Raw genomic sequence first — 24,696 nt, 5'->3', positions numbered from 1 at the left:
AGGTCTTTGGACTCCTCCATCGCCAGACCACAACAACACGACGGTTGGAGGAAGAGCGCCTCATCTTCCGCCTAGGAACCCTCCAACCACAAGGGATGAACTCGGATTTCACCAGTTTCCTCATTTCCCCTCCCCCCATCTTGTCTCAGTCAAATCCATCGAACTCAGCACTGCCTTCCTAACCTGCAATCTTCTTCCTGCCCTCTCTGCCCCCAGGAGAAAGTGAGGTCTGCAGATGCTGGAGATCAAAGTTGAAACTTTATTGCTGGAACAGCACAGCAGGTCAGGCAGCATCCAGGGAACAGGAGATTCGACGTTTCGGGCACAGGCCCTTCTTCAGGAATGAAGAAGGGCCTGTGCCCTTCTCTCTGCCCCCACCCCAGTCTGACCTATCACCCTACCTTGACCTCTTTCCACCTATTGCATTTCTGATGCCCCTCCTCCAAGTCCCTCCTCCCTACCTTTTATCTTAGCCTGCTGGACAAACTTTCCTCATTCCAGAAGAAGGGCTTATGCCCGAAACGTCGATTCTCCTGTTCCCTGGATGCTGCCTGACCTGCTGCGCTTTTCCAGCAACACATTTTCAGCTCTGATCTCCAGCATCTGCAGTCCTCGCTTTCTCCACATGTTCAGGATGCCTGTTAAAGCAAATCATCTTTGCCCAGCTCAAGGAAGGCGCTCAAACAAAAGGACAAAGGAAGCATTTCAAAGACTCCCTTCAGGCTTACCTCAAGAAATGCAACATGGATATCAATGCTAGTTAAAAAATTATTAACCATCAACTATAGGCGTTACTACTTCTACCTTAAACACTCATTAATAGAAAGGTCAATTTTTACTTTTAAAAACTCAGTAGAAATAGCAAACGTATTGATTACTTGTCCTCTGCTCTACTCAAGCATTGAACCTATAGTTTTCTTGTAATGACACTCTATTTTCTTTTCAAGCTCTGCATTCTTCTGAGTAGAGATTTCTCCTGCAGGTCTAGTTCTCTGTTTACAAAGACAAGATGATGCTGATTTTCCCTGAGTGCTCCTTTCACCCATTCTTCAACTAGGTAAAGTTTTGGTCTCTTTACTTAAAATGGAATACAATTGTTCTGAAAGTCATGCAGAGCTGGTTCACTGGATTATTTCCTTTATAAAGAAGTTGCTTTATGAGGAAGTGTTGGGCCTATATCCAATTGAATTTAGAAAAATGAGATGATCTTATTGAAATGAACAAAATTCTGCGAGAGTAAGACCAAAGTAGTTGCTTCGTCTGTTGGGGAGTTTAGCACCAACGGCACAGTTTTAAGTGGTCTTCTTTTGAAGACTGGAGTGAAGAGGAATTTCTTCTGTAGATCTTTGAGTCTATGGAAATCTCTTCTAGAGAAAGCTATGGAGACTGGTTCACTGAATATATTGAAAGCTGAGTTAGATTGTTGACCAACAAGGGTTTTGGGAGTTCTGGCGGATAGAAAGGAATGTGAAATTAAAATCACAATCAAAATAGTTACGATCTTACAGAATGTAGAGCAAACTCAATGGGCTGAATGGCGTGGTCGTATTTCTTATAATCTTAAAAATAGAGTTCAACTGGTCTATGGTCGGAATATTCAGTGGTGTGCAATTTTATTCTCCAAATAGAAACGTACATTCTACAATAAGTCTGAGTTCACAACTTTTTTTTAAAAACAATCATTTTTGACTAGAATAGCCTCAATCCTCAGTTGTGTATTTTTCTAATTGAAGGCTGACTCATATAGGATGTGCAGCACAAAAATAGACAACACTGTCTATGTACAAAACCCTATTCAGTTAGGGAGAAAGCAAGGAACTTGGTAACCTGGCAAAAATAACAGTGAAAATGCAAGAATCCATAAGACTAATGGTTAGAGGACAATTAGAAAATATCACTAAGACATGGGTTTTATGGTAGAAAAAATTGTTTGACAAACTGTTTCAGCGATAGTTTAATTAACAGGGTAAATGAGGACAAAGCTGTATGTAGATTTTCAGGAGACATCTGGTAAGATGCCATGTGTTTTTCTTCTTGTGCTTACTTTGTAGTGAAATATAAAGCATCAACCATATAAAAAATTGGTTAAGTCTAAGGTATGTAGGTTCATTCATTAAAGATTACAGAAGTTGACAGCAGAATTAAAGTTAAACTTGTACACATCTAAGCTCATAGCTTCATCAGTTTGGTTAACATGGTGTATTGCTTCATTTTCCCTCTAATGATGTGTATTGAAACCACAACTACACCCACTTAAAGACATACTGCAATATGTCTTCTTTTACAAATAAATAACTTTGCTTTACCAATAATGGTAACTATTTACAGTGGATGCAAATGCTTGGTTATATATTACAAAGTATCTAGCTAAGAAACTCAGCCTTAAGCATTGTAATAGTCTGTTCATACCTTATATGCCAACACCCTACTCAGTAACTAATATTCGCGTCATCTTGAATTTGCTCAGTGGTCTGATGGAGTTTTAACATTTGATGTTGTTTTGGATTTTACCTTGCATGGCATGGGAGCAGTGAAGTTGCATAATAGTGGTGTATTTGGTGCTTCATTAGTGTTGTTCTCAGTTCCATCTCTCAGTTGCACCATTGTGTGTGATGAACTTGGTTCTGGATAGACCCTTCTCAATTCAGCAGAATGTCAATACATAATTTAAAATGCTGAATCTGAACCAGTTGTCCACTCTTTAAATTTGGCAATCTCTTCACCTGTGTTCCTGTCATGCACACATCCTCCACCCTTTCCTGTTTCTTCAGGTGTAGATTGTTGAAAACGAGATTAATTCATTCACACTGCTCTGAAAAATTCCACTAGTGATGGAATGGTTGCACTTACATGTGTTGGCATAAGGTGTAACATTTGTTGGGACTTTTTTTTGTTTAATATTACACACCATAGTCTGACATTTCTGGTAATGATGCTGTGGGTAGAAATCATTAACTGACACACAAACATAGAGGCATAGCAGTAATGTCACTGGGCAAGTAATCCAGAGTCCTGTGCTCATGTTTTGAAAACATCGATTCAATTCCATACAGCAGACACTGAAATTTAATTTCAGTACAGATCCGGAATAAAAGAAAGCTCAACTAACAGTGACCATGTAACCAATGCACTGTCAAATATCATAAAAACCCATTTGGTTCACTCATGTTCCTTAAGAAAGGAAAACTGCCACCCTGACCTGGTCTGGTTTACATGTGACTCCAGATTCTCAACAGGATGGGTATAATCTTTAGTAATTAATCAAATTGTCATCTGCATTCATTGTAAGCCATATTCACTTGAGATAATTCTACCTTTTATATAACACTGATGTATTTACTGGAACCCTCTAACCAGTAATGTCTCCTCCTAACTTAGTCTGGTAAAGTCAAATATGGTCGAGTAAATTTGAATTCTCCTTTAAGCATATTAACATTGCGAACTTAAGCATTTATTGTGGGATTTCTACTAATACATTGATCAAATGTTTGTTTTGAAATTTACATTGTTATAACATGGAATTTTTTGTTTTGTGTTTTTTATATGGCTAGTCTTGGCGACATTTGCTGGTAAATATATTTGTACAAAAATAAGTTTTGTCAAATCGGAAATAAGTAGTGGCTGAGCCAATGACTCCCACATTCCGAATGAATTTTAAAAAAGGATAGATTTTGCAAATTTTATCGGATGACAAAAAGCATGCCAACAAACTGGTGTGTTATGTCACAAAGAGTTCACAGCATCTGTCTGTATGTCTCTCCTGTGGGTCTCAGGACCTGTACTGCCTTCTCTTGGCTGCTTGAACTGGTTGTTGTCTTAAATTCAGTAGCTTTAGTTCCTATAGATATATAAATTCTTCTCTAACTTTAAAATTTCAGCTTTAATTTCCTGGTTTGCTTTTCCTGCTAGAATTCCCAGCCCACCTTAACTGCTGCAGCTGCATACTTTTCACTCTATCTTCTTTTCCCACCCCCTCTTTTCTCTCCCACACTCCTTTTCCCCCTTCCTCCACCATCTTTTCCCTCTCCCTCCACCCCTCCTTTGCCCTTTCTTTCTCTTACCTTGTTTCTTCAGTTATAACAGTTGCCTCTCTATCACAGCCTACTTATTTATGACAATTTATTTCGCTAAATGCCCCCATTAATTCTCCTGACTCAAGCTCTTCATTTAATGTTCCTCACTCAAACTCTGTCAGGAAGTGAGAGCACTTGCCTCATTTAGCAAGTGTTCACCTGAGGAGACAGTGAGCCCACCTCTGCCCGTGGCTTCCAGCCCCAGCCTAAACATATTGATGAGGTGACTAGTCACATCCCCTTTCTATTAACCTATCCTGTTAACCCAAGAGGCTTCACTCACCCTCAAGTCCCTCCCAGATCTAAGTTACTTTGCCACCCCTCCTCCCAGCCCCTGGCATATGAGATGACCATATCAGTTGTGGTCATTTACTACTGCCCATGAAGCCAGGATGCTTCTGGCTGAGGACCCGTCCAAATTTACCCCAGCCATACTTGACTATCTCGCTCCCATTGTAATCCTGCTGCCGTCTTAACAATCATCCTGCACCCCTGCCCAGAAACTACAGACTGCAATCCCAATGACAAATCTGCTGGGGCTTAGCCTCATGGCAACAGTTGTACTTGCCAACACCCTCCTTAATTCTTTGGGATGGACCAGATGGACTGCTACTGTGGAAAAGGACATGGAAGGTATTGAATGGAGGGAAATAGATGGTGACATCTTGAAAAATGTCCATATTACAGAGGAGGAAGCACTGGATGTCTTGAAATGCATAAAAGTGGATAAATCCCCAGGACCTGATCAGGTGTACCCTAGAACTCTGTGGGAAGTTAGGGAAGTGATTGCTGGGCCTCTTACTGAGATATTTGTATCATCAATAGTCACAGGTGAGGTGCTAGAAGACTGGAGGTTGGCTAACATGTTGACAGTGTTTAAGAGTGGTAAGGACAAGCCAGGGAACTATAGACCAGTGAGCCTGACGTTGGTGAGGGACAGGATGTACATGTATTTGGAAAGGCAGTGACTGATTAAGGATAGTCAACATGGCTTTGTGAATGGGAAATCATGTCTCACAAACGTGATTGAGTTTTTTGAAGAAGTAACAAAGAGGATTGATGAGGGCAGAGCGGTAGATGTGATCTATATGGACAAGGTTTCCCATGGGAGATTGGTTAGCAAGGTTAGATCTCATGGAATACAGGGAGAACTAGCCATTTGGATACAGAACTGGCTCAAAGGTAGAAGACAGATAGTGGTGGTGGAGGGTTGTTTTTCAGACTGGAGGCCTGTGACCAGTAGAGTGCCAAAAGGATCGGTGCTGGGTCCTTTACTTTTCGGCATTTATATAAATGATTTAGATGTGAGCATAAGAGGTATGGTTAGTAAGTTTGCAGGTGACACCAAAATTGGAGGTGTAGTGGACAGCGAAGTTACCTCAGATTACAACTGGATCTTGATCAGGTGGGCCAATGAGCTGAGAAGTGGCAGATGGAGCTTAATTCAGATAAATGTGTGAGGTGCTGCATTTTGGGAAAGCAAATCTTAGCAGGACTTATACACTCAATGGTAAGGTGCTAGAGAGTGTTGCTGAACAAAGAGACCATAGAGTACAAGTTCATAGCTCCTTGAAAGTGGAGTCGCAGGTAGATAGGATAGTGAAGAAGGCATTTGGTATGCTTTCCTTTATTGGTCAGAGTACTGAGTACAGGAGTTGGGAGGTCATGTTGTGGTTTACAGGACATTGGTTAGACGTCTGTTTGAATATTGCATGCAATTCTGGTCTTCCTATCGGAAAGATGTTGTGAAACTTGAAAGTGTTCAGAAAAGATTTAGAAGGATGTTGCCAGGGTTGGAGGATTTGAGCTATAGGAAGAGATTGAATAGGCTAGAGCTGTTTTTCCTGGAACATTGGAGGCTGAGGGATGACCTTATAGAGGTTTATAAAATCAGAGGTGCACGTATAGGATAATTAGACAAAGTCTTTTCCGTGGGGTGGGGGAGTCCAGAACTAGAGGGCATAGGTTTAGGCAAAAGTGAGGACTGCAGATGCTGGAGATCAGAGTCTAGATTAGAGTGGTGCTGGAAAAGCGCAACAGGTGAGGCAGCATCCAAGGAGCAGGAAAATCGACATTTCGGGCTAAAGCCCTTCATCAGGAATGAAGGCAGGCAGCCTCCGGGGTGGAGAGATAAATGGGGGGTGGGGGTTGGGGCTGGGGAGAAGGTAGCCAAGAGGACAACAGGTGGATGGAGGTGAGGATGAAGGTGATTGGTCAGAGAGGAGGGTGGAGCGAATAGATGGGAGGGAAGATTGGCAGGTAGGACAGATCATGAAGATGGTGCTGAGCTGGAAGGTTGCAACTGGGGTAAGGTTGGGGGGGCTTGAGGAAACTGGTGAAATCCACATTGATGCCCTGGGGTTGAAGTGTTCCGAGGTGGAAGATGAGGCGTTCTTCCTCAGGCGTCAGGTGGTGAGGGATTGACGGTGGAGGAGGCCCAGGACCTGCATGTCCTCGGCAGAGTGGGAGGGGGAGTTGAAATGTTGGGCCACATGGCATTGAGGTTGATTGGTGCGGATGTCCCAGAGATGTTCCCTGAAGCGATCTGCAAGAAGGCGTCCAGTCTCCGCAATGTAAAGGAGACCGCATTGGGAGTAACAGATACAATAAATGACATTGGTGGATGTGCAGGTGAAACTTTGGATGTAGAAGGATCCTTTGGGGCCTTGGATGGAGGTGAAGGAGGAGGTGTGGGCGCAGGTTTTGCAATTCCTGTGGTGGCAGGGGAAGGTGCCGGAGGGAGGGTAGGCTGTTGGGGGGCATGGACCTGACCAGGTAGTCACGGAGGGAACGGTGTTTGCGGAAAGGGGTGGGGAGGGAAATATATCCCTGGTGGTGGGGTCCGTTTGGAGGTGGCGGAGATGTCGGCAGATGATGCGGTTTATGTGTTGGTTGGTAGGGTAAGGCATAGGTTTAGGGTGAGAGGGGAAAGATATAAAAGAGACCTAAGGGGCAACCTTTTCACACAGAGGGAGGTACATGTATGGAATGAGTGCCAGAGCAAGTGATGGAGGCTAGTATAAAAGGTATATGAATGGGAAGGGTTTGGAGGGATATGGGCCAGGTGCTGGCAGGTGGGACCAGATTGGGTTGGGATATCTGGTCAGCATGGATGAGTTGGACAGGAAGTTCTGCTTTCGTGCTGAACACCTCTATGACTCTTTGACTGACGGTGGCCCACCGCCTTGATTGACATGACCAGACACTACGTGCATAGATCCCTGACTGTAGTCTATATATCAACCCCAGAACTTGATGCTATGGAGCCAATGGACTGCCTGTGACCCACTCGCTTTTCTGCAGAGGCACAGAGCCCCTGACCAAAAACACTCAAACCAGACATCTCACTGTGGCCAATTCCTTGGAGTGGTACAGGACACTGATCTTAACTTACTGTGTCTGAACTCCCTGACTAAGGGTGCCACTGTGGGTTTCAATGAGAACTATTCTCCAATGATTTTGAGATGTGGCTTGCTGCTCATGCAGTATGTTTGCTGTGTAAGCTGCTGGCAGGTAAGAATTTGGCGAAGCACACTGCTGGCATGCAAGGTGTGCGCTCCCTAGACTTAGATCTACTTAGCAGGAAGTCAAGCAGCCTGTGCTACTTGGTACAGCAAAGGAAACTGTGAGCTTGCAGGTTGGTACTAAGTAAGTGAGCATTAAGAAACCAAGCAAGCAGCGCTGAAATGTAGTCTAGTCCAGTTAATAAGATGAGTGCCTGTCTCTGTACTATAGTTTATTTGTAACAATATGGAGATCATTCAAAGCAGACAGAAATCTGAATTCACCAGGTACATGCTCTGGCTTCTTTATCGAGTTCTTGCCACATTGAGCTTGATTGGCAAATTTAGTAAAATGGGAGGCTGAATATTAATGAAGTGAGAGGGTTTTTAAGGCATTTTAATAAGTGTGATTCCTTATCAAATTGGCAATTCACTGCTGCCTAGTGAGAATCTCACTACACCACTTGTGAAAAGCATAAAGGTTGGAGCAAGAGCACCTTGATGTTGAGATGGGCCTCACTGAGTTTCTCATTCAATTCTGCTGCATTTCACACCTTAGGTTTCATTGCTGAAACCCCTACAAAATTCTGTCCATAGAAGCTTTTTGGCACAAAAGGGAAAGCCACTTGGCCAACCATGTGTTTGCCAACCAAAAAGAGCTCTTCAGCCTATCCCACTATTCAGCCAATGCCACTTTTGAGCTCTTGGTCCATAACTCTGTAAAATGTGGTATTTCACATGCATATCAGGTATTTTGAGATTTCAATGAAATTCTCTGCCTCTATAACCCTTTCCAGCTTCATATTCATACTACTTTCTGGGTAAATTTCTCAATTTCACTCACATCCTTTTGCAGTTTCTTAAATCCATACCCCCTCGTCAATGGTTTTTCTATGGTAAGTAGATCTGATTTATCCATTCCAACCAAACACTTGATTTTTATGTTATAATTTGTATTAAACCTCCCTTCAGCCTCCTCTTTTCCAAAATGAACCCAGTTTATCTCAAAACTAATATTTTCTGTTCCTGGCAACTTTTTTTGTAATTTCTCACTCTTCACCATGCAGTTACCTATTTTTTGTAATGTGCTGACCCTAATTATACCCAGCACTCTGTCTGTAGTCTGACAAAAGTTTTAAATATTTCAAGTACAACTTGCATGCTACTTAACATTGTCTGTTCAGCTAATAAAGTATCCTGTATGCCTTTTTAACCACTTTGTCTACTTGACCTGCTACCTTCAAGGATCTGTGGGCATGCACACAGTTCAGCTACATTTCTCATTATTCTACCATTTATTGTACTTTCCCCTGTCATGCTTGCCCTCCCCAAATGTATTACTCATAATTTTAGACTTAACTGCATTTGCCACCTTGTGTCCCACCTGACCAGTCCACTGATACGTTCCTGGTACATGCAATTACTTCATGACATTTTATCAATTTCAGTAAACACATATGGCCTTTGGTCTTTCCTATTCCTACTAATTCACTATTATTTATTTCAACAGTCTAAAGATGGTATCCCATCATAGAGTCTCCCAGACAAAGATTTACCCCAGTATGGTTTTATCAATTTTTACAACTCTCTTACTAACAATCTTGCATTTCTTGAGAGCTTTTCGTGTGAATGAGAGGTATTTTTATATTTTGTTAAGTGTTATTCAAGCAGTTGTGTCAGGAATGTCAAAGTATAAACCGTTCCTGATGCAGCTAACTTTCAAGGTTTTATGGATGTAATTATAGTCAGGTGCAGAGAGTCATAGAGGTGTACAGCATGGAAACAGATCCTTCGGCCCAACCCGTCCATGCCGACCAACTTTCCCAACCCAATCTAGTCCCACCTGCCAGCACCCGGCCCATATCCCTCCAAACCCTTCCTATTCATATACCCATCCAAATGTCTTTTAAATGCTGTAATTGTATCAGCCTCCACCACTTCCTCTGGCAGCTCATTCCATACACGTAACACCCACTGTGTGAAAAAGTTGCCCCATAGGTCTCTTTTATATCTTTCCCCTCTTCCCCTAAACCTATGTCCTCTAGTCCTGGACTCCCTTACCCCAGGGAAAAGACTTTGTCTATTTATCTTATCCATGCCCCTCATAATTTTGTAAACCTCTATAAGATCAGCCTCCGACGCTCCAGTGAAAACAGCCCCAGACTATTCAGCTTCTCCCTTTAGCTCAAATCCGCCAACCCTGGCAACATTCTTGTAAATCTCGTTTAGTATCTCCCCCATTTTCTGTGGCTCTACACAAAGGCTGCCTTGCTGATCTTTGAGGGGCCCTATTCTCTCCCTAATTACTCTTTTGTCCTTAACGTATTTGTAAAAACCCTTTGGATTCTCCTTAACTCTATTTGCCAAAGCTATCTCATGTCCCCGTTTTGCCCTCTTAATTTTCCTCTTAAGTATACTCCTATTGCCTTTATACTCTTCTAAGGATTTACTCGATCTCTCCTGTCTGTACCAGACACATGCTTCCTTCTTTTCCCTAACCAAACCCTCAATTTCTTTAGTCATCCAGCATTTCCTTTACCTACCAGCTTTTCCTTTCACCCTACCAGGAATATACTTTCTCTGGATTCTATTATCTGATTTCTGAAGGCTTCCCATTTTCCAGCCGTCCCTTTATCTGCAAACACCTGCCTCCAATCAGCTTGTGAAAGTTCTTGCCTAATACCGTCAAAATTAGCCTTTCTCCGATTTAGAACTTCAACGTTTAGATCTGGTCTATCCTTTCCCATCACTATTTTAAATCTAATAGAATTATGGTCGCGTCTCCAAAGTGTTCCTCCACTGACACCTCAGTCACCTGCCCTGCCTTATTTCCCAAGAGTAGGTCAAGTTTTGCACCTTCTCTAGTAGGTACATCCACATGCTGAATCAGAAGATTTTCTTGTACACAATTAACAATTTCTCTTCATCTAAACGCTTAACACTATGGCAGTCCCAGTCTATGTTTGGCAAGTTAAAATCCCCTGCCATAACCACCCTATTATTCTTACAGACAGCTGAGATCTCCTTACAAGTTCGTTTCTCAATTTCCCTCTGACTATTTGGGGGTGTCTATAATACAATCCCAATCATGTGATCATCATTTCTTATTTCTCAGCTCCACCCAAATAACTTCCCTGAATGTATTTCTGGGAATATCCTCCCACAGCACAGCTGTAATGCTATCCCTTATCAAAAACACCACTCCACCACCTCTTTTGCCTCCCTTTCTATCCTTCCTGTTGCATTTGTATCCCGGAACATTAAGGTGCCAGTCCTGGCCATCCCAAAGCCATATTTCTGTAATTGCTATGATATCCCAGTCCCATGTTTCCAACCATGCCCTGAGTTCATCTGCCTTCCATGTTAGGCCCCTTGCATTGAATTAAATGCAGTTTAATTTATTAGTCCTACCTTGTCCCTTCCTGCCCTGACTGTTTGACTTGCTTCTGTTCTCAACTGTACCAGTTCCCCTTGAACTGCTGCATTTCTTGGAGTGTAAGTATACCCATGGTCCTGTTAGGAAGGGATTTCCAGGGGTTTGACTCCGTGACAGTGAACAAATGGGAATATAGTTCCAAATCAGGATGATGTGTGGCTTGGAGGGAAACCAGATCAGAAAGTTAGAGGGGAAATCAGACTGATTCCTGGGATGGCAGGACTGATGTATGAGGAGAGACTAGATTGGTTAGGATGGTATTCACAGAGTTTAGAAGAATAAGGGGAATTTCACAGGAACCTCTAAAATTTTAACAGAACCAGATAGGATAAATGCAGGAAAGATGCTCCCAATGACTAGGGCGTTCAGACAAGGGGTCACAGAATAAGGATATGGTGTAGGTCATTCATGACTGAGATAAGGAGAAAGGCCTTTCCCAGAGACTGGTGAGCCTATGGAATTTTCTGCCACAGAAAACAACTGAGGCTAAAACATTGGAGTTTGATATAGTGCTTGGAACTTAAAAGATCAAAGAGTATGGGGAGAAAGCAGGAACAGGTACTGAATTGGATGATCAGCCATAAACATATTAAATGGTGGAATAGGCTGGAAAGTCAAATGGACTATTCCTGCTTCTATTTTTTATGTTTCCAGTTGGGGGTGTTCCCATGCACCTGCTGCTTCTCTATCTGTGGCGGACTTGGAAAATATCAGAGAACTCTTTGTGAATTATTACACTCTGTCTTGGAGATGGTACATAGTGCTGTGCCAATTGAAGACACAATCTTGGAAGTGGTGCCAATCAAGCAGATTGCTTTATACTGGATGGTGTGGAGCTTCATTAATGTTGTTGGAGTTGCATCCATCCAGGTAAGTGGAGAGCTTTCCAACGCACACCTGACTGCTGCCTTATGGATAGTGGCATAGAGAGACAGGAGACAAATTACATGCCACAGAATTCTCAGCCTCTGGCCTGCTCTTGAAGCCACAGTAACTATATATGGTTGTCCAAGATCAGTTTCTGGTTAATTCCCAGGATATTGAGAGTTAGCAACGGTAATGCCATTAAATGTTGAGGGGAGGTGGTTTGATGCTTTCTTGTTTGAGATGACCACTGCTTTAGTGGCATGAATGTCAATTGCCACTTATCAGCCAGAGCCTCGATGTTTCCTTGACCTTGCTTCATTTGAACACAAGCTACTTCAGAAGTTGAGATGTTGTGAATAGTACTGTGTATTGTGTAATCAACATTGAACATTCCCATTTCTGACTTTATAATGAAAGGATGGTCATTGATTAATAACTAAAGATGGTTGAGTTTAAGACCCCATCTTGAGAAGCTAATGCAGTGATGTCCTCCAATCTCCAATAACCACAATGAACTTCCTTTGTGTTAGGTTTGACTCCAACAAATGCAGTCTTTTCCCTGATTCCTTTTGTTTCTAGTATTGCTGGATGACCTTGATCTCATACTCAGTGAAATATTGCCTGATGTCAAGGACAGTCACTCTTATCTCACAAGGCCACTTGTTAGCCTTATCGATGATTCCTTCCAATTCTGTGTTGATGATTGAGAATAAGGCAGTAACTAGCTAGGTTAGATTTTTTGTGTTTTTGGTGAGTAAGACATTTCTGGTCAATTTTCCATATCGTTAGGTAATTACCATAGATGTAGCTGGAGGGGTACAGCTTGGTGAGGGGGATCGGCTAATTTCAGAATGTAAATCTTTAATACTATTGCCAGAATGTTGTTAAGACCCATAGCCTTTGCAGTATCCAGTGCCTTCAGATGTTTCATGATATCATGCAGAGGGAATCAAACTGGTTGAAAGCTAACATATGTGATGATGGCACTTGAGAAGGAGGCCAAGATGGATCATCCACTCAGGACTGTGAGCTGAATATGGATGCATGTGCTTCAGTTTTATTATTTCCACTGATGTGTTCAGCTCCCCCAATGTCAAGGATGAGGATATTTGTGAAGCCTCCACCTTCTCGTAGTTAATTACCTATCACTATTCACAACTAGATGTGGCAGGATTGCAGAGCTTAGATTTGATCCATTGGTTGTGGATTGCTTAACACTGTATTTTGCACATGCCTTCCACGGTTTGTCTTGCAAATAGTCCTATGTTGTAACTTCACCAGGTTGACACCTCATTTTAGATATGTCTGGTGCTGTTCCTGGCATGCCCTCATCTACTCTGCCTTGATCCAGGATTGGTCACTAATTTGATGGTTTTCTATGGATTAAACTAATAGAATTTATTAACAAGTGAACTCCATTTTGTATGATTTGATTTTCAGCTGTAGCTCCTTTTGAGGACAGTTGCCTTCTAGCAAGTTCTTGGTTGAAGGGGATATTATTTTCAAATGATCTGTCAAACAGTTATGACAAAGAGAGCAAGGGTGGGTGACATGGGTACAGACTTTTGTGATGGAGCTTGTCATCAGGAGAGTTGTCTTTGTGTGAATCTATTTCTCAGGTTCAATTACCAGATCAGCTCAGGTTACCATGAAGGACTCTACTCCTTAACCTCTCCCCTTGTCTGAGGTATGGTGACCCTCTCTATTGGGAAAGCAGCCATGTGGTCTGATGAGTCTATGGTAACCTTTACCTTACCTGTTGCAGAGACCCAGTTTGCAGCAGTTAGACCAAAATGATAATGTAAAAACCCAGCCCATATTTAGTAAACTCCTGATTTGTTAAGCTGGAAAAATCAACAGTATTTAAAAATTCTGCTAATTTAACAGAACTGATCATAGACACCATAGTATATTGTACAATTTGTTTTTTTTAATTTGAAACAAATTGTTTGAATTAAATTACTTACACTGAAAATCTATTAAACACTTGCAAGAGCAATATCAAATACAGCACTATCACAAACGAACTAGTAACTAATGTTATTATGTCAATGTCTCCTGTATCCAATGTATCCCTTAGAACTTAGTTTTGCAAAAAATGCTGCCAGTTGCTTTTGTAGAATATTAACACACACACTTTATAAAATCTAGGATAAAATAAATACAAAATAACCATGTTAATATAGATGAATGCTTTGTAGCTGTTTACAGGTTTTATTTTTAATAAGCTGTCACATTATGCATTGAAAGTGTAATGTCTATCAATTAGGTGAAATAAAATATACTTACAAATCATAATCAGATGAATACAATTGGTGTATAGCATGGCATACGGTTGTTAAATTATAGATAGGAATATTGCAACAGCAGTTTATGTCTCCTCTCTCAACCAATGCTGCTCTTATTAGTCTTCACTTGTACATCTTGGATAATATCAATGGGTTCCACCCCATTCTGCTGAATCATCTGTCCATATTTTTAACGGCTTCTTTCTGGAACCCTGGACTACCAGCATATAGATGAAATATATCTTCTTTTCTCACCTTCAGTTGCTAGCCTGTAACAAGCTGTAATTCAATGTAGCAAAATGTCACGCTCCATAAATCGCCCAAGTGAACTTTTCCAGTCATACTGTGCAAACTATTAAGACCAAACTGCTCAAATATGAAACATTTAGATGGTTTGATTAAGAAATTACAAATTAATTTTCAATTTTGACAATAATAAAGCAATGTCTAGGTTAGAAGAATAAATGGAACTTTAAACTAAATGGTATCAAGTCCACAGGATAAAGCAAAAAATAAAAGATTATAGACAATGATGTATGGCACTGATTTTTAAAAGATGGTAACTATTTCTTAGATCATATAGAGCAATAGTATAGAAGTCAGGATGCAACTAAAGTAGATTTCTCATTGGATGCTCCCAAAGAAAAATGGAAGTGACAAGAAATTATGGGCCTGCAGACCACAAATTCTATTAATTTCAATAGATAGAATCAAGATCTGTAAGACGGTGATTTCTGACATTTAGAAAGGAGGTGTCTGATTAGGTATGCAATCCGACTATTGCCGCAATGTTGCTAAACACAAAGACCCTGAGAAAAAAAACCTACTCTGGCAGAGCCTCACAGCCAACCTGGCAACAACCAATGTCCCAAAGTGACAGAGTGCCCACAGCACTTGGTTCACCCTCAAAGCCAACAGCATCAGCACCTGTTTGGAGACACTCAGCCTCTTGAACAGGAAACATCAAGACGCAGCAACTTGTCAACAATTATTTTAGGGCATTCCTCCATCTTGGTCAAAATAACTTTGCTGAAATCCATAAATTCTTCATTGAAGTTATCAAATCAGATCTGAGCAATCCAGTAGTATGGTGTGTTGTTTAATATTTTCATCAATATAGTGATTTCATTCAGTAGTATTCAGTTTTATGTTTTGGCATCTTGGGATTATTTTTGCATGTCCCCAAAAAAAGTCTGCTTTAGAAACTCAGCTGCGAGTCCACAATGTTTATGTAGCAGGAAGTGCTGTATCTTCCATGCTATGTGGTTTAAGCTAGTTTATTTGTTCATATCTAAAGTCCAAGGGAAGCACGGTGGCTAGTGGTTAGCACTGCTGCCTCACAGCACTAGGGTTTGATTGCAGCCTGAGGTAACTTCTGTGTGGAGTTTGCACATGCTCCCTGCGTGTGCATGAGTTTCCTCCAGGTGCTTCAGTTTGTTCTCACAGTCCAGAGATGTGCAGATGAGGTGGCTTGGCCATGCTAAATTGCTCATAGTGACCAGGGATGTTTAGGTTAGGTAGATTAGCTGTGGGAATTACAGGGTTAGGGCGGGGCTGGGTGAGATGCTCTTTGGAGTGTTGGTGTGGGCTTGATGGGCCAAAAAGCCTGCTTCCACACTGCAGGGATTCTATGATCTATGAATCATGATGTGTAGGGCATTTTCACCATAATCAAAGCCATCTATGAATTGATGGCCCATGGACCTACTCCACTGACAGCCAAAAATATAGCCGCTTATCAAAGACTGAGAAGCAGTCAATGTCTGCTGGAGACAACTCTTCAAGGAGTACCTCAACCCAGATGCAACCTTCAATGCAAATGCTCTTCACACAATCGTGCATGACTCCACCAGCTCCTAGATCAGCTCACCTCCAACCTATCACAAAACTTAAAAAAACTATCTGACAACTGAAAAACAACAGGGCCTCTGCAGCAGTACTGAAATATGGTGGAAGAATCCACGACCTCATCACTCTTGACTGGAAGGAGGATTTCAGAGATGCCGTAATTGTGACCATCTTCAAGAAAGGAGATAGGTCCGACTGTAGAATGTAGAGGAAAGCTTATCATGAGAATCCTCCTCAATTGCCTCTTCCCTGGGTATCCAATGCAGTTTCCGTCCATCAACAGGTTCAATGGACATGAGGTTCAGTGCATGAAAAATTCAAGGAAAGTGCCAGGAAGTAGTACCAAACTCTTTACATGGCCTTCTTCAATCTCACAAAGGCCTTTGATTTTGTCAACAATGAGGGATCGTAGAACATTCTCCTCAAATTCGGCTGCCTACAGAAACTCATCACTCATCTGCTTCACAATAACATGCAAGCCATGATCCTCAGTAACAGACTCAATGTGAGTGCAAACTTGGCTAAGCAGAGCTGCATTATCTCCATCTTTCTCACTGCAACATTCCAGATCATCTCTATGAAGCTCCCCACTACAGTCGAGCTAACACAGGAAGAATGGGAAACTGTTCAATCTTCACCTCTCGGCCAGAAATAGAACCACCCCAACTTCTGTCATTGAGCTACCGCATGCAGATGATGCCTGCAAGTGTGCCCCCTCAGGCGCTGACAAGCAGGAGGCTGGAAGAAGACAGCAAGCCAAGCAGCATCAGAAGATGGAGAAGTCAACTTTCAGTATAACCTTTCTTCAGGACTGGGTTTGGAGGTAACGGGATCTGCAGGTAAATGGGGTGGCTGGGGAGAGGGGTTGAGCGGTGAGGTAGTGTTAGGTGAACACAGGTAGAGGATACAGCCTGGTTGGTCGATGGGAGGAATGAATCCAGTTGGAAGCTGGAAGGAAGTGTTGCTCAGAGGAATGGAAGGGAGGGGGAGGGGCTGAAAAGGGAGTTGGGGGTTTGGAAGGGAGGTTATTTGAAATTGGAGAACTCAATGTTGACTCCTTCGGGCTGTAAGATGAGGTGTTGTTCCTCCAAATTGTGATCTGATCCACTGTGGCAATAGAGAAGGCCAAGGATGGTCACGTTGGAGGGAATGGGATGGGAAATTGAAATGAGCAGTGACCAGGATGAGCTGAGATGCTCGGCGAAATGTGCCCCTAGTTTATGTTTGTCTCACCAATGTGGACAAGACCACATCAGGAGAACTGGATACAGTAAACTAGATTGGAGGAGAAGCAGATGAACCTCTGTCTCATTTGGAAAGATGGTTTGGGGCTCTTGATGGAGGTGAGGGGGTGGTATTGGCAGGTTTTGCATCTTTTATGATTTCAGGGGAAGGTACCTGACCTTCTCAACATCGATAAGACCAAATGTAAACTAAGGGCATGTTTCACCGAGCATCTCAGTTATGCCTGTAAAGGCCAACTGGACTTCTCAGTCACTGCCCATTTCAATTTCCCATCCCATTCCCTCTCCGACATGACCATCCTCGGCCTCCTCCATTGCCACAGTGAAACAGACCACAAATTGGAGAAACACCTCATCTTCCACTTAGACAGCCTCCAACCCGGAGGACTCAACACTGAGTTCTCAATTTCAAATAACCTCCCTTCCCATCCCTGACTCCCTTGCCAGCCCCTCACCCTCCCTTCCATTCCTCTGACCGACCCTTCCTTCCAGCTACCAACCAGATTCATTCCTCCCATCGATCAACCAGGCCATACCCTCTTCCTGTGTTCACCTATCACTACCTCACCTGTCCGTCCCTCTCCCCACCCAAAACCCTCCCCCAACCTCCCATTTATCTGCAGCCTCCTTTACCCCCACTTCCAATCCTTAAAAAGGTTTATAGCTGAAACACTGACTTCTCCATCTCCTGATGCTGCCTGGTTTGCAGTATTCTTCCAGCCTCCCTCCTGCTTGTCTACTTTGGATTCCAGCATCTGCAGGTTTTTTGTCCCCTCAGAGACTGAGCTACAAACTATCACAGATCTGTTCACTGAAGCATATGATAAAATGCACCTCAGTCTAAAATCCTGAAAACAAAGGTTCTCTACCAGCTCGCTCCTGCCACGCAATACCATTCCCTGACCATAAAAATCCACAGCAAGTCTCTAGACAACATGAATCATGTCCTATACCTCTCAAGCCTCCTCTTGGTGCAAGTAGGTAATGACAATGAAAGCCAACATTGACTCCAATATGACAGTGCAGTCTTCAGATGCCTGAGGAACTATGTGTTTGAAATCTGAGACCTCAAACCCCAGCACCAAGCTCTAGGTTTACAGAACAATGTTGTCCCCACCCTAGTGTATGCAGCAGAACCATAAATCATGTACAGTAGACACTTCAAATTCTTGGGAAGTTATTGCCAACACTGATTTTGCAAAATCCTGCAAATCCACTGGCAGGGTAAAAATACCAAAGTGAGTGTCCTCTCCTAGGCCAATATCCCCAGTATCAAGGCAATGGTGTCACACATGATAGGCAGGCCACACAGTCTGCATGCCTGACACAAGACTCCCTAAACAAGTGCTCTACTCCAAGCTGCGCAATGTTAAGTGATCACTAGGAAGGCAGAGGAAATGCTACACAGACATCCTGAAAGCTTCCCTAAACAAATGCACATCTGCGGCTCCTGGATTAAACTATTCAGCCACCACAGAACCCACCCTGCCCCTGGAGTAGAAATAAGTCATTCTCAACTCTAACTGCTAAAGAAGAGCCCAACTCAACCTGAACAAAATATCATTTTATCACTTGTGCAGTTCTGATAGTCATCTTACAGGAAAAGCATCATTGTACCAGAAAAAGTGAAAAGTCGTTCTTTTCTAATACCTGCCATCAAATACCAAACTAAATTGAGAGAAGCTGAATTTGTTTACATTAAAAACAATATGTTTAAGAAAGTTTTGAGGAATTTAATATCCATTAGATTGTCTATAAGATGAACCTTGAAAGATAGTTTATCACAGGCCCTGAGGTTAGGGAACAGGAAGTTGAATGGTTCAGATAAAGCCAATTCACCATCAATGGTGAATACTTGAAAGTGAGCTAAGGAATGGTAATCGTGTTAATTTTATGAATGGTGAGAAAGTAAATTGTGATATTATAGATAGTAAATTATGAATTGTATTTTGAATTCTTGGGACTTACCAGATGGGTAGAATAGTAACTTCATTGTCATTCCTATGAAAGACACTACATGGTTTCTAGTGAGCCTGAATATGCAATTCATCGGCAATCTTGGTTTTCTAATTTAGTTAGTCATACTGTGTCCAGTTAAGATGAATACATACAAGAACAAGAAATAGTAAAGAATAGTTGTCAATGGGAGTAAACATTTCCTTGCTATATTTTCCATTATTTGACCCACAGAACTTGGACAGAATTTGCACAAACTAAAAGAAGTACAATTGGTTCTGTTATAATGCATGTTTCTTCAACACAAAGTTTAACCTTGGCACGTTTGGAGTAACTAAGTAACCTGCTGTGGCAAGGTGTGTCCACGATTGTAATACATTAATGAGGTTCCCTTGCTCAGAATTTGGTAACCAAAGGAATGGGTGCAGGTGGATTAGGTAGTGATATGCGGTTTACGGAACTGCTTCTGGGTTAAGAGGAGCAACAGAGTTGCCTCACAATTTGCTGATATTCCACTCTATCAAGTCCAACAAACTTCTAAACTCAACTCTAAGCCAACACATGCCTTGTTGACTATGCCTGATTTGTCTATCTCTCTTTGCTGCCTCAGATGGAGCTCCCTCCACTATTGCCTAATCTTTTTCAGTTGCCTTCTATTGCAGATTTTCCCACCTGGTAGTTGGTTAGCCTCCTACTGCTGGGTGGGAAATAGAGTAAAATATGTTAATAAGGTCCTAATAGTTCTGTCCCTGCAAATCTCACAATTAAATACCTTTTAACATCTGAATCACTATATGTTCCACAGCTTATTTTTTAAATTTGGTAAACAGTTAAATGGAGTTGGAACAGTGAAAACAACAAATATTTTCTTGTATGAAGCAATAATTTTCTAATAATTTAATTGCATAATTGACTTTGTTCCGGAATCTTTTTTCTTTGTGAAACCTTAGGACTTGTAGCTAGCCCCAAATGTGTTCATTTCTAAATCAAACATTAAAATCTAGAGAGACAAATCAGTAACATGTATTCTGGATGATGAATGTTGTATAAAACAATCAATTAGATGGGTGTAGATTATAAATTCATCCATAACTTTGCACAAATGCAACCTAAAATCAAGTTTTTCATACAATGAAGACCTCAACTTCACTCAAAACAGATTCTTCTTATCCAAGGAATAATGTTTTGACTTCTTATCCAAACTGCCTCTGTTGATCCATTTCAATAATTTGTGTATTAGACGCTTTGGCTTTTATTAAAACTGACTTGTTTCTCTCAAACTACCCACTTGAAATACTTTTTTTAAAATGAGAAGTGTTTGAAAATATTTGATGGGTGCCTAGACTGATAAAACTGAGGGATGTCTTCAACTAGCTGTTAAAAAAATGTACCTGCAGCACTTTTTTGTCCATTTTTTCACAACAGCCATCATGTAATTGCATTTGTAACTGGCACTAAAATGACATTTTATAAATAATGATGTGTTGTGATGCTCAAATAATAGATGAGGACTGAGTAAATTAACAGCAAATAGTAAAGAGAGACTTTGACCTGAACTAAGTTCAAAACCCTCTGCCCAATGAAAGGGCTGTATGTTAGCCAAGTGTCATATACTCTCTTTTTAGCTAAACTTTAAAGTCAATAAGAAAGAGATGAGCCCTGCAGCAAACAAAAACTAAGCTCTATTAAAGGAGCAGATAAACCAATAAATCACAAGGAGGGCAGCAATGAACGATATAACCCCTTAATGGACACCTTCAACAGATTTAGCTATTAAATCAGTTTTATGTTTATAATATTTAACTGTTATCCAGATTGCTTCATTTAACATTATTAAGAGAAGTCTGAGCAAAATATCACTATAAGATCTACAACAGTACTTCAGTTATGGAATCTGTTCCGGACAAAGACGGGGTAGAAATCACAAGCTGACTGCGTTTCATAGTTGAAACGATACTTGATGATTAGATCTCAGAGTATGCTTATATTTAAATTAGAAGTATCTTTGAATTTCATTTTTAACATGCAAGTTAAAAAATGAAAAAGTGAATATAGTTCCCAGAACTCATGCTATCAATAAGAACTGACAACTTCGCAGCATTTGCATAACACAAGTTTAGGTGTTCTAGACTCCATTTACCTGTTGTAGTTTACACATCAGTCCTAAACTGCATCAGAGGGTCTGGACAAATGAAGTTTATTATACAAGCACATAGTAAGTAATGAGACAGCTATTAATTCTGGCATTTCACAGGCAACAATAGTATTGATTTACAGCAAAACATTACAGCTGACAAGAATACAAAATTCAACCTTCATTGCACATTCATTTGCAAACAATTTAACTTTTCAGTTATAGCATGTAAATATTTTTAGTAGAATGGAAGTAGAAGACTACCACTATTGCTTTAGTATTTCATTATCCTCTGCAAACTATCATTGGTCATAGTCGCAAGTAAAACAGTTTTGTTAATTTTCAATTCAGTTAATCAAAGAATATCAGGTTTCAGTTCTTTCTTCTTTAACTTTACTGTCCACATATTTTATTTTTTGATAACTTCTTGTTTAAGTTTTTCTGCCAAATGTTTTCTTTTCTGAATTTTCTGCTTTTCTTCTTCAGAAATTTTCTTCAATTTAAAAAGAAAAGAGTGTAAGTTATTATTTATTTTGTTTCTTTATTATGCAGACTGTTATGCTAGTTGTTATTTTCTGTTACAACTATATAAACAGATTGATTTTCCTTTTATTTTATATGCAATTATCTTCTTCACATGCATCAGTGACTTCACAATGCTCTCCAGTACAGTCAGTGATGCTCTATAATCATCCAACTGAAGATATATCATAAGCTGGGAGAAGTAACTGTAAAATAATAAGCCTTTTCTTCTCTGCCTCCACCCACCCAACTTCACCGCATTTTCAAATCATTGCATTTACCAACTTGGTCGGGAGCTGATGAATATCTAGAGTTGATGAGCTACAGTTTAAATGACATGAAGCAGACTTGAACCTGTGCAAACATTAGCAAATGCATTTTGATCAATGATTTAATGATGATCATTAAATCATTACAATGGAGGTACACTATTTCTAAATATATCAAAATTTATTTCACCATCTCCTACTCTGCCAGCATAATATCCCACCTAAGTTTATAAAAATAGACATTCAAGCATATTTATAATACACTATGCTTCATATTGAAAAAAGATGTTGTCATATATATTAGAAAATGAACAAGACATGGACATAAGGCAGGACTGGGATAAAGAAATCACCTCAAACCTTTTCTACTAAGATGTGCTGAACACATCTGTTGCGTGCAATGCTTCTTCCAGTTGTGTTTCATTATTTGCTACAAAGTAGAATTTCTAGTACTTCCATTCTGCCAGCATGTAAAGGGAAATAAAGAATTGAATGGAAACTGAAATGATCAGATGAAATCAAGATTCATGTTAAAAGACTACAAAGAAGTGTTTAGAAAGAAAAATGCAAATGATTAAATAAAAGGTTATTTATATTCAATGCACTTCAGTCTTATTCCACAGTCAGGTTATCAAAAAACTGAAGTTAAAGGTGTGAATTTTTCAGTGATCATAACACTTAAAAATTCAGTTAAAAAATCTTTCCCCAACATTTACACCCTTCATCTCCTGAATTTTTACAAATTAATGATGGCATGCCCTCTATTTTTTCAATATTCTTTTGAAAAAGAATTCTTGAACTTATTACAATTAAATAGCTTTTACAAATGTGTACTATCTTTGACCAACTCATGTATTTTTAAATGCTTATAACGTGCTGTCAAATCATGGTTTCTAATAGTTTGCTCATAACTTATCAATATGCAAAGGCTTGATGACTTATATATCTTAGAATTTGCTACATTTTTAAATTTTAATTTGTTTTTGGTATTTAACTCTGACAACTCTTTCTGTAGTTGACTTACATTCTCATTTCCACTAATTGTAGGAACAAATAGAAGAATTTTACTTTTCACATACCTTGCATCCTATACACAGTAAAATATTTGAATTGTGTTAGACCGGATTTCAGAGCAAGGGTCTGGTGGCAAAATGATAGCATCCCTATCTCTGAGGCAGGAGATCTGTGTTCAAGAGGTGAGTTATAAAATGTCTGAATAAGTTGATTTAGATCAGTATACTGTCATAGAGTCATACAGCATGGAAACAGATTTTCATTCGTCCAATTGGTCCATGCCGACCATATTACTAAACTAAACCAGAACCACTTGCATGTATTAAGGATACTGATTAAGGATGATCAGACATGATCATATTGAATGGTGGTGCAGGCTCGAAAGGCAGAATGGCCTACTCCTGCACCTATTGTCTATTGTATTTGGTCCCTATCCCTCCAAATCTCTCCTATTCATGTCCACATCCAAATGCCTTTTAGATGTTGTAACTATACCTGCATACATCACTTTCTCTGACAGCTCATTCCACACACAAACCACTCTGTGTAAAAATGTTTCCCCTCACATTAAAAATATTCCCCCTAGTTTTGAACTCCCCCACTCCTGCTATTCACCTTATCAATGCCCCTCATGGTTTTATAAACCTCTGTAAAGTCACCCCTCAACCTCCTATGCTCCAGTGAAAATGCCCCAGTTATCCAGCCGCTCCTTATAACTCAAACCTTCCATTCCTGGCAACATCCTGGTAAATCTTTTCTGAACCCTCTCCAATTTAATAATATCCTATCTCGAGCACAGCAACCAGAACTGCACACTCCAGAAGAGGCCTCACCAACATCTTGTACAAAGACAACATGACGTCTCAGTTCCTAAACTCAAAGATCTGAGCAACGAAGGCAATTGTGCTAATGTTTTCTTAACCACCTTGTCGACCTGCGACACAAATTTCAAAGAATTATGTACCTGAACTCCTAGGTCTCTGTTCTACAATATTACCTTGGGCCCTGCCATTAATCGTTGAAATCCTGCCCTTGCTCGTTTTACCAAAATGCAATACTTCACATTTATCCAAACTAAACTCCATCTTCCACTCCTCAGCCCATTTATCCAATTGATCAAGATCTTTTCGTAATCTTAGATAACTTTCCTCATTGTCCACTATCCCAACAATTTTGGTGTCATCTAGAGAATCAGGAGGTGTACCGACTCAGTTTCAGGACAGAATCATGATACCAAGTTTGAAAAATACCGTAGAACATAGAACATAGAAAAATACAGCGCAGTACAGGCCCTTTGGCCCTCGATGTTGCGCCGATCCAAGCCCACCTAACCTACACTAGCCCACTATCCTCCATATGCCTGTCCAATGCCTGTTTAAATGCCCATAAAGAGGGAGAGTCCACCACTGCTACTGGCAGGGCATTCCATGAACTCACGACTCGCTGAGTAAAGAATCTACCCCTAACATCTGTCCTATAACTACTACCCCTTAATTTAAAGCCATGTCCCCTCGTAATAGCTGACTCCATACATAGAAAAAG

General features: G+C 40.7%; 1 protein-coding gene across 8 annotated transcripts in view; it reads right to left on the bottom strand.

Annotated features, from left to right (window-relative positions):
* Nucleotides 1–1,389: 1,389 nt before the first annotated feature.
* cfap36 (cilia and flagella associated protein 36) overlaps nucleotides 1,390–24,696 on the bottom strand; it is a 151,706-nt gene continuing 128,399 nt past the window's right edge. For 3 of the 8 annotated variants that reach the window (XM_043696013.1, XM_043696021.1, XM_043696019.1), the window contains one exon: nucleotides 23,213–23,323. In XM_043696013.1, coding sequence (XP_043551948.1) covers nucleotides 23,228–23,323 — 96 coding nt within the window. In that variant the 3' untranslated portion in view covers nucleotides 23,213–23,227. Of the gene's footprint in view, nucleotides 1,449–13,875; nucleotides 14,447–21,393; nucleotides 21,843–22,493; nucleotides 22,601–23,212; nucleotides 23,324–24,696 lie in introns of those variants that run through there. The other 5 variants (XR_006312539.1, XM_043696017.1, XM_043696020.1 and 2 more) reach the window with 5 other exon arrangements.

The sequence above is a fragment of the Chiloscyllium plagiosum genome, chromosome 9, assembly GCF_004010195.1.
Source record: "Chiloscyllium plagiosum isolate BGI_BamShark_2017 chromosome 9, ASM401019v2, whole genome shotgun sequence".
Classification (NCBI taxonomy): Eukaryota; Metazoa; Chordata; class Chondrichthyes; order Orectolobiformes; family Hemiscylliidae; genus Chiloscyllium; species Chiloscyllium plagiosum.
This window is presented reverse-complemented; position numbering and strand designations above follow the sequence as displayed.